Here is a 10,777-nt window from a genome sequence, read left to right on the forward strand (position 1 = left end):
GCTTACGAAAGTGCCACTGTCCGAGACGTTGGACCGTGGGCTGTTCGTGGACTCGGTCGTCCCTAACTCAGTTCACTCACTCCCTCTCGCACAACCCTAGCCGTCATCTACCGTTCCTCTCTCTGTACTGCTTCCGGCGATCCCATCCCGACGACCGCATGCACGGTTTGTCGGGAGAGTAGGTGCCTCCGGAACCCTGTCGTTCGAGATCCTGCCCGGAAGAACGACAATAAGGTTTTGGGGGAACGTCTCGACGCGACTGCTCCCGATCCGTCCCCGTTTCCGTCCGCCTCTGCTTCCACTACTTCACCGGCATCGACTCCATGGCTGATGACGAAGCCACTAAGAAGAAGGCCTCAACCTATGCCGAGGCTGCCGCTGTCGCCGCCGCGTTGGCCTGGCCAACCGAAGGATATGACTCGTTTATCCTCTATTTGCTCGTTCATGTGATGGCCGTATATATGATGTTCGTAGATGTTTCGGTTCTATGTACTGTACGCTCTCACATGCTTAGGTATCGGTATGAAATGCATACCGTATTTACCATGCTTACTGTTTATTCATGGATTAGTTTAGTGGAAAAAGTGGTAATATTTTCAACAGTAGGTCCAATAGGTACGTGCACGGTGCAATTTGGCTACACACGAGCACCGCACGTCAATCATTGCACTTTTCTGAAAGATCTAAAAAATAATCTGTTTGAAAGATCTCAATTATTGCACTTTGGATTGTACTGTAACGACGAGCACAGTACGCCACCTTTCATGGTCTGCTGGTGATACACTACGGTACACCACCACCTAACAGAAAAATGGGAGACATCCCATCGACTCATGCAACCACCTAAACTTTCTACCACTGTTTATCACAGTGGGCGGAGTGTCTGATCTGACAGATAATGCACATAAAAGAGCCAATGCAACGGAAGAAGGCAGCATGCGCGATCGGAGCCAAGCTCGAGCAATCCACCGCGCGATTTCCCGAGAATCGACATGGTCTGCGACGAGAGCATGCCATTGGAACGCAAGTAGGTATGCGTGATCGGAGCCGGGATGGCCGGGCTGGCGTCAGCCCGCGAGCTGCGCCGGGAGGGCCACGACGTGACGGTGCTGGAGCAGAACGCCGACGTGGGCGGGCAGTGGCTGTACGACCCGAGGAGCGATGGCGCCGACGACCCGCTCGGCGCCGCGGAGACGGTGAAGGTGCACGGCAGCCTGTACGCGTCCCTCCGCGCCATCAGCGCCAGGGAGAACATGGGGTTCACCGACTTCCACTTCGCGCCCAAGGACGGCCGCGACGGCCGCCGCTTCCCGGGCCACCGCGAGGTGCAGCTCTACCTCAGGGACTTCTGCGACGCGTTCGGGCTCATGGAGGCGGTCCGGCTCAACACGCGTGTCCTGCGCGTCGCCATGGCGGTGGCTCCGACGCGGAAGTGGACGGTGAGGTCCGTACACGAGGGCACGGAGGAGGAGGAGGTCTTCGACGCCGTCGTCGTGGCGAACGGCCACTACTCGCAGCCGAGGCTGCCAAGCATCCAGGGCATGGAGGCGTGGAGGGGGAGGCAGATGCACAGCCACTCGTACAGGGTGCCGGAGCCGTTCCGGGGCGACGTGGTGGTGGTGGTCGGGTGCGGGGCGAGCGGCAAGGACATCGCCATGGAGGTCCGCGGGGTCGCCAAGGAGGTGCACCTCGTGGCCAAGTCCATGGAGGAGGTCACCCCCGGGCTCGCCAAAGTGCTCGCCAAGCATAGCGCCAACCTGCACCTGCAACTGCACGTACGTACTACTACGTCTATTCCGTGCTCCAGTCAGTCACGTCTCACGTCGGTCGGTCTCCACATGCAAAACGAAACGAGTGACCCGTACATGGAAAGCTACTAGGTGGAGCGCCTGTGCGAGGACGGGCTGGTGGTGTTCGGCGGCGGCGGCTCCGGCGTCCTCGCCGACACCATCATCTACTGCACGGGGTACAATTACTCTTTCCCGTTCCTGCACACGGCGGGGGCGGTCACCGTCGACGACAACCGCGTCGGCCCGCTGTTCGAGCACGTGTTCCCGCCGTCGCTGGCGCCGTCGCTCTCCTTCGTCGGCATACCCATAAAGGTTCGTGAAATCATAAGCATTACAGCAGATCTTGATTATACGTACCAAAACAAATTAATCAATGCGTCTGGTACGCAGGTGTTTGCGCCCCGGTTCTTCGAGGCTCAGGCGAAATGGGGGGCGCAGGTGCTGTCAGGGAGGAGGACGCTGCCGCCGGAGCAGGAGATGATGCGGTCCGTGGAGGAGTATTACCGTGCCAGGGAGATCGCGGGCGTGCCCAAGAAGTACACCCACGACGTCTGCTTGTCTGAGACCATGCCCACGGTACGAACAACAAATTTAGCAGACTCCCTAAAAAGAGGGATCGACTATGCATCCTACCTGAAAAAAGAGCATCTGTCAGTCACTTATATTCTAGACCGTCTGATCTTCATCCAACGACTGTGAACAGACTTACACTGCTCATATTCAACCTCTGGTTTCTTCTTTCTCCCGTGTAGCCGTCAGCCAGCCCAGGCCTGGCCGCTGCCTCCGCCCCCATGGCCGGTGTCTAGCGCCACCTCGCCGTCCCGCCCTTCCCTCTACCTCTCCCCACCGCCGTGTGTTAGCCATGCTAAGCTCACGTCATAGGCTAATGTAGTTTTCTGCTTAAAATAAACATTGCATGCCTGCAGATGTGACACTTCCATGCAGCATGCACGTAGCTGGGACGTGCCCTCCGCACGATCCCGTTTTTTTCCTTTGTTGGTTTTCTGTAAACCCGGTCAGCGTGGCACGTCTGTGTGAAGGAGGTCGTGGGATGGCGCGATCAATCCGGATCACGACGGGCTGGCCGGGGTTGGTTAGCTAGGCTTTCGGTTGTACCAAGAATAAGGAAAAAGGAATGAAACAGAAAACGTGGCGTTGTTAGCTGCGGCAAAAAGGCTTTCCTCTCTCGCGTGTGTTGCGTGCGTTCTTGAGCTCAGCGTTCTTCGTTCGATCGGCTAATCGGCAACGACAATTGGCATCAGAGCCGTGGTGTTCGATCCACTCTCCGGTGGCCGGCGGTGTCCGATCCGCGGCGTACCATGTCGGATAGCGAGGAGGAGAAGATGAGCAAGACCGGGACCAAGTCGCCGCCGAAGACGCCGACGTCCAAGGCGCCGATCGCGCGTCTCACCGGCAGCGGCAGCGGGAGCGGCGAACTCCGTGTGGTGGAGCGCGTCGTGCGCGAGGAGTCGAGGACGTCCATGATGCTCACCTGTACCAATTACCAGGAGTGGGCGCTTGTGATGCAGGTTAAGCTGCAAGTCGCCCGCGTCTGGACCGCGGTGATCGAGGACGGCGCCGAGGAGAACGACGACCGGCGCGCGCTACAGATCATCCTCACGGGCGTTCCGCCGGAGATGCTGCGTGTGTTGGCTGCGAAGGACACGGCGAAGACGGCGTGGGAGACCATCAAGACGATGCGGATGGGCAGCGAGCGCGCCCGTGAAGCCAAGGCGCAGGTGCGCCGGCGGGAGTTCGAGGATCTCCGTTTCAAAGACGGGGAGTCCGTCGAGGATTTCGGGCTGCGGCTTTCTGGCCTCGTCGCCGACCCGGAGCTGTATGGCGACCCTGTCACCGAGCACAAGGCAGTCCAGAAGTTTCTCCGAGTGGTGCCGCGGAGGTACCGCCCGATGGCCATGGCGATCGAATCCTTGATCGATCTGAAAACCATGTCCATCGAGGAGCTCGTCGGGCGTTTCTCTGCATGTGAGGACCACTACGACCTCGACGACGGCACGCAATCCACCGGGCGCCTTCTGCTCACTCATGAGGAGTGGCTGGCCCGGGAGAAGCTGGGCAGCGGCGCCGGCGGTTCATCGTCCGGCGGAGGAGGCGGCGGCAAGAACAAGTCACCGGGCAAGCCAAAACCTCACGGTGGCGGCGGTGGCAGACCTGCACCGGGCAGCGGCGGCGCGGGAGGATCCGGCGGCAAGAAAAAGGGAAAATGCCATTATTGCAACAAGCCGGGTCATTGGAAGAAAGAGTGCTACACCAGGATTAAGGCGGAAGAAGAACGTGCAAAGCAGGGGCAAGCACATCTAGTCCGCGAAGGCGACGAGCACCATGAGGGACTTATGATGGCCGCGGTCACCACTTGTTTCACCACCAGCATCGTGGCGCCCCAGCAAGTTCATCTCAATGAAGAGAAAGTGCATCCAGAGATCTCACCGCCGGGGCTGTGGTACTTTGATACGGGAGCTACAAGCCACATGACTGGTGACAGGGGCATGTTCAGTACTCTTGATGAATCTGTGCAAGGGACTGTAAAGTTCGGAGATGGATCACGCGTTGCAATCCGAGGAAGAGGTTCAGTGATCTTCAGAGGACAGAGCGGCAACCAACGCGCACTGTCAGAGGTTTACTTTATCCCAAGTCTTAGCAGCAATATAATTTCAGTTGGCCAGCTGGATGAAGGGGGGTGCAGAATTCAAATTCATGAGGGACTGATGACAATTCATGACACCGTCGGGCGCATGATGGCTCACATCCGGCATTCGATCAGTCGTTTGTACACTGCCGTGCTCACCATTGACACACCGGCGTGCCTGCTGACGAAGAACGACGACGAGACCTGGCGTTGGCATGCTAGGATGGGTCATCTACACTTCAGGGCACTGCGTGCCATGTCCTCCAAAAGCATGGTACGTGGGATGCCGCTGATCGACCGCGTCGACGAGTACTGCGACGGATGCACCCTCGGCAAGCAGCACCGTGCATTATTCCCGCAGGCAGCAGCGTACAGGGCCGAACAAGGCTTGGAGCTTGTCCACACTGACTTGTGTGGTCCGATCAGTCCACCCACTCTTGGAGGCAACAAGTATTTTTTGCTTGTAGTTGATGACTTCAGTCGATACATGTGGTTGGCCGTACTGAAGACAAAGGACGAGGCATTCAGCTGCTTCAAGAGGATTCAGACTGCTGCTGAAACTGAAGGAAGATGCAGGTTGCGTGCGTTCCGGTCTGACCGGGGCGGCGAGTTTAATTCTGGTGAGTTCATGGAGTACTGCGACAAGCTCGGGGTCAAGCACTACACGACTGCACCGTATTCGCCGCAACAAAATGGTGTCGTTGAGTGGCGTAATCAGATTGTTGTCGAGATGGCGCGGTGTTTACTGAAGAGCATGGGCATGCCCGCTGTGTTTTGGGGCGAAGCAGTGAGGACGGCTGTATACATTCTCAACAGATCACCGACCCGCAGCCTCGATGGTGTCACGCCGTATGAAGCATGGCACGGCAGGAAGCCGAACGTGCAACACCTGCGTACCTTCGGCTGCACAGTACATGTGAAGAAGCTCGGACAAGGGGTGACCAAGCTCACTGATCGCTCAACTCCCATGGTGTTTATTGGCTATGAGGAGGGTGCCAAATGTTATCGCGTCTACGACCCAGTGGCGAAAAAACTTCAGGTAACTCGTGACATTTTATTTGAAGAGAGCAGGCCATGGACTTGGAGCACCCCGGGCATGAGTGCGGACACCGCAGCGCCGGTGACATTTACCGTGGTTTACACCATGGATGATGGTGTCCAGGAGATCGACAGTGGGTCGACCACCCCGCTGGCCACCCCTCGGACCGCGGCGACACCCTCTACACCAGCCTTGGGGACGCCGCGATCTCCTGCAGTTGCCACACCTGTGGTGGACGCGCCCGAGTCATCGCAGTACAAGCCGGTGACACCCATGGACTCGCCGAGGGCTAGCGGGGACACGCCTCCGTCATATGACTCCAGGCATGATGTGCCAACGGGGCAGCCAGTTCGCTACCGGAGCTTCACGAGCGTGCTGGAGGAGACCGAGGATCAGGCGGTGCGTGAGCAGTTCGAGCGGTGCCTGCTCGTGCGCTGCCTGTTCAGTGCCGAGGAGCCGCGTGGCGTGGACGAGGCGCTCGCAAGCAAGGCATGGAAGGGCGCCATGGACGTCGAGATGCAGTCCATCATCGACAACAAGACATGGGAGCTTGCTCAGCTCCCAGCTGGACACACGGCGATCGGTCTCAAGTGGGTATATCGCGTCAAGCGCGACCCGGATGGCAAGATCATCAAGTACAAGGCCCTCTTGGTGGCGAAAGGCTATGTGCAGCGAGAAGGCGTGGACTTCGAGGAAGTTTTCGCGCTGGTGGCACGCATGGAGACTGTGCGGCTGCTTCTTGCGCTCGCCACGCACTCCGGCTGGGAGGTGCACCACATGGATGTAAAATCCGCTTTTCTCAATGGTGACCTCGCCGAGGAAGTGTACGTGGCGCAGCCGCCGGGGTACATCACCGCCGGCAAGGAGCAGCAGGTCCTGCGGCTTCAGAAGGCACTCTACGGGCTACGGCAAGCTCCGAGGGCCTGGTACGCGAAGCTAGACGAGAGCATGAGCATGTTGGGGTTCACGCGCAGTCCACTGGAGCACGCCGTGTACCGCCGTGGCAATGCTCACTCGTTCCTGCTAGTGGGCGTGTACGTCGACGATCTCATCATCACGGGCACTGACCAAGCATCCATCATCGAGTTCAAGGGACAGATGCAAGAGCTCTTCAAAATGAGTGATCTTGGTCTTCTAAGTTACTACTTGGGCATTGAGGTAACACAAACCAGAGACTCCATTACTTTGTGTCAGAGGAATTATGCAGAAAAAGTGCTCGAGGTGGCTGGAATGGATGGATGTAATGCATGCCAAACTCCCATGGAATGCCGGCTCAAGCTGAAGAAAGATGATGAAGCAAAATTGGTTGATGCCTCGCTGTACCGTACCGTGATTGGGAGCCTGAGATACTTGGTTCACACCAGGCCAGACATCACACATGCGGTTGGGATAGTGAGCAGGTTTATGGAGAAGCCCACTGTGACTCACTGGACAGCCGTGAAGCAAATCCTTCGGTATGTGCGCGGCACTCTGAACTATGGCTGCTGCTACCGGCGTGGCTCCGACAAAGCTAACTGATTGGTTACAGTGACAGCGATCACGCCGGAGATGTTGGAGATCGCAAGAGCACCTCGGGTCAGATCTTCTTCCTTGGTGAGAACCCAGTGTCATGGACCTCTCAAAAGCAAAAGATTGTAGCCATCAGCTCATGTGAGGCGGAGTATGTTGCAGCAGCCGCAGCCACTTGCCAAGGTCTTTGGTTGAGCCGTCTTCTTGCAGAGATGAGAGGAGAAGAAGAAGCAAGCTCATTCAAGCTTCTGATTGACAACAAGTCTGCAATCGCACTGGCCAAGAACCCCGTTCACCACGACCGAAGCAAACATATTGATATCAAGTTTCATTTCATCCGAGATTGTGTTGAAACAAAGGAGGTGCAGATTGATCACGTTGGCACTGATGATCAGGTTGGTGATGCCCTTGACAAAAGCGCTGGGTCGGGTGAAGTTCGTCGAGCTGCGTCAGAGGCTGGGAGTGAAGGTAATTAGCAAAGGACGCTGAGCTTAGGGGGGAGAAATGTTAGCCATGCTAAGCTCACGTCATAGGCTAATGTAGTTTTCTGCTTAAAATAAACATTGCATGCCTGCAGATGTGACACTTCCATGCAGCATGCACGTAGCTGGGACGTGCCCTCCGCGCGATCCCGTTTTTTTCCTTTGTTGGTTTTCTGTAAACCCGGTCAGCGTGGCATGTCTGTGTGAAGGAGGTCGTGGGATGGCGCGATCAATCCGGATCACGACGGGCTGGCCGGGGTTGGTTAGCTACGCTTTCGGTTGTACCAAGAATAAGGAAAAAGGAATGAAACAGAAAACGTGGCGTTGTTAGCTGCGGAAAAAAGGCTTTCCTCTCTCGCGTGTGTTGCGTGCATTCTTGAGCTCAGCGTTCTTCGTTCGATCGGCTAATCGGCAACGACACCGTGCTGGCCGTCACCCTGGTCATCCCTCTAACCCGTCTCACCTAAAATAACTCGGGCAATCCCCTGCACCCCACCACCCCCTAATATAGATATTGGGGTCATGGCTTCCCCTAAGATAGCTTCTCTTCTCCAGCGAGTTTCGGTACATTAGAATTAGCAAAAGCAAAAATGAAATTTTGGATTTGCTATTCTCAGCCGACTCTTAGTCAATACAGAGTCATGTCCCAATCCATCTGACGTTGAGGTCCATGTAAGTTATTTTTTTGGATCTCGATACCGCTCAGACGTTCATCTTTTACCATGGCAAATCGAAAGTTTTTATGGCAATTTTAGTGACATGAGGATGACAAGTTTAGTTAGCAAGCATGAGAAATCCGTGCTCAGTGTTTCTTTTGCCAGGAAATTACCATGTGTGTCAACTAAACTTGTTATCCACGCGTCACTAAAATTGCCATCAAAAAAGTAAGATTTGCCATGGTCAAATCCCGAACGTTCGGGATTTATCATTTTCGTTTTTCTAAGTTTGGAAGCAGAAACTAGAAATTCTTTTGCACTAGTCTAGATGAACAATTTTTCATAACATAGTGAACTTCTTTCCGGATGTCTATTAACAAATTTGTAAAATCTCAGTCGACTAACCACTAGTTGGGTCCAAAATTGTTTAACTTTAAAGCAAGCGTGCAAAGTCAGATTCACTAAAACTACAACATTTATATTTTTACCGCCATGTGGAGCCTACTTGTCGATGTGGTACATACTTATTTTGCCTTCTTTTTGGTTTAACCTACATTCTTCCCCCAACCACACCGCAACAGTATCTCTACTGCCTACCACTTTCCACACCACCCATAAGCTCATGTCAAGGCACCGGTCGTTGCTACTAGAGGGAGTGCGATGTGAAGCCCTTGGACATCGTGAGTGGGGAAGAAAGCGGCCACAGAAGGTGCACGATAGGCGACGACACACTCAACAACTTGGTGGGGTAAGGGAGAGATGACCTCATCATCGCTGGCCATGGAGGCATTCATATTGGCCGCCGACCTATCGCTAGGTGGCGACGAGGGTGGGTGGTAGCGAAAACTGGTCCACAATGCCGAATGGAGGTAGTTGGCGCTAGTTTAGTGGTGTTGTGACGAACCCTCCCTCCATACCCGCAACACACACACAGACTGTAGTTACAAAGGGGCGTGGCTAATAGTCAATCGACTGAAAACTGGGTTTGGGTCGGTCGATCATTTTGGACCGTTGGATGGAAAATCAACAGCGAGATCGTCTTCTTCAATCTCCGGCTCATCTTCCTCCTCTGACCACCTCATGTACCACCGGTCGGGCCGCCTACTGCCCCCCCTCCAGGGCCATCGGCGTCCCACGACCGCCTCGCCACACCTCCCACCCATGAACCCCCCCACTAGTCTTGCCGCCTCCCCAGCCATCCCTCTAGCCCTAAGCGATGACCGATTTTTCTCCGGCGAACTTGCACCACCGCCGTGCTGCCACCCCCGACCACCGTTGTGCTGCCTCCCCCACCCCCACCCTAAGATAGATGATGGGGTAGACTACCAGCGAGCTTCTTCCACTCCTCCAACGTGCTTCTTCCTCCCCTTCGGCAGTTTCTCCCTTCTAGCGAAATCGACCGACCCAAAATAAAAAATCAGACGGCCGACATGTAGCTATTGTGGACATTTATACCCCCCTCCCTCCCTACCCCATACCCCCAACACACACAAACTGTAGTTAAAGTGATATTTATACCACCACCCCTCCCCCAAATATAAATGCCAGACGACAAGTTTGAAGTGTCTTTAGAATAAATGGAGACGGTTTAGAGACTCTGCCATCATAGATTTTTTTACTCCTAGCCTTATATTAAACTTTTTTAAAAGGAGATAATTTAGTGAATCCGTTAGACTTGCTCTAGAAACTATTTCATACCAAGCTAGCTGATCAAGGTATTTACCTTCAGAGTATTTTTTTGTTCCTTTGATCTGCAGTACATGGATGATCGGGAGCAAGTATTGTGACTTCCCACGCGTGGAGAGATGGCATCACGAGCTGGTCGTGTCGTTGTTTGCCAACATGAACAACAATCTCGAGACCTTCCGCGAGGACTACCAAGACACCGACTCCATCTGCAAGGGTGTGGAGGAGTGGCACTTGTCTGCACAACAGCCTCAAGCTGCTCCTGCTGCTAAAAAGATGTTGCTTGGTCTTTCGTGAACAAGCATAGTGGTCTGTGCACACCCTTCATGACATGGCAGGCCTTCCAGGCTTCCACAGTAATCATCGATATGTTTTATTGGTTTTCGTACTTATATAAGTTGTATGATTCGGAAATGTCACAGATATAAATGCATTTGTGTGATTTATGATCTGTAGTGAATTAAGTTGCACACATACATGGTGCAGGGGACAATAGAGGTTTTTCCCACCATTTTCAAAATAAAATATTTCTCAAACTGCTGAACACTTGAGTCAGTGATGACCCACAAGTATAGGGGATCTATCGTAGTCCTTTCGATAAGTAAGAGTGTCGAACCCAACAAGGAGCAGAATGAAATGATAAACGGTTTTCAGCAAGGTATTCTCTGTAAGCACTGAAATTATAGATAATAGATAGTTTTGTGATAAGATAATTGGTAATGAGCAACAAGTAACAAAAGTGAATAAAGTGCAGCAAGGTGGCCCAATCCTTTTTGTAGCAAAGGACAAGCCTGGACAACCTCTTATATAGAGAAAAGCGATCCCGAGGACACATGGGAATATCGTCAAGCTAGTTTTCATCACGTTCATATGATTCGCATTCGGTACTTTGATAATTGGGTATGTGGGTGGACCGGTGCTTGGATACTGCCCTTACTTGGACACGCATCCCACTTATGATTAACCAC

The 10,777-nt window shown here is 54.1% G+C and overlaps 1 protein-coding gene across 2 annotated transcripts; it reads left to right on the top strand.

The window, feature by feature from the left end:
• The first annotated feature begins 817 nt into the window (after positions 1–817).
• Positions 818–10,553, top strand: LOC123132505 (flavin-containing monooxygenase FMO GS-OX-like 8). Of its 2 annotated transcripts, XM_044552305.1 has the most exons (4): positions 818–1,775; positions 1,881–2,102; positions 2,181–2,366; positions 9,881–10,553. In XM_044552305.1, exons 1-4 carry the CDS (start codon positions 1,053–1,055, stop codon positions 9,908–9,910), a joined length of 1,161 nt encoding a protein of 386 aa, XP_044408240.1. In that variant the 5' UTR covers positions 818–1,052; the 3' UTR covers positions 9,911–10,553. The 2 variants fall into 2 exon arrangements, with proteins under 2 accessions (XP_044408240.1, XP_044408239.1); XM_044552304.1 differs by lacking the exon at positions 9,881–10,553 and having other exon boundaries at positions 2,181–2,964.
• Positions 10,554–10,777: the final 224 nt, after the last annotated feature.

The sequence above is a fragment of the Triticum aestivum genome, chromosome 6A, assembly GCF_018294505.1.
Source record: "Triticum aestivum cultivar Chinese Spring chromosome 6A, IWGSC CS RefSeq v2.1, whole genome shotgun sequence".
NCBI lineage: Eukaryota > Viridiplantae > Streptophyta > Magnoliopsida > Poales > Poaceae > Triticum > Triticum aestivum.

Bases quoted from the DNA above. Each gene is read 5' to 3' on its own strand.
- LOC123132505 (XM_044552304.1), top strand. From the start codon at position 1,053: ATGGCCGGGCTGGCGTCAGCCCGCGAGCTGCGCCGGGAGGGCCACGAC. The intron at 1,776-1,880 runs GTACGTACTACT...GAAAGCTACTAG, and splicing joins ACCTGCACCTGCAACTGCAC to GTGGAGCGCCTGTGCGAGGA. The intron at 2,103-2,180 runs GTTCGTGAAATC...TCTGGTACGCAG, and splicing joins TCGTCGGCATACCCATAAAG to GTGTTTGCGCCCCGGTTCTT.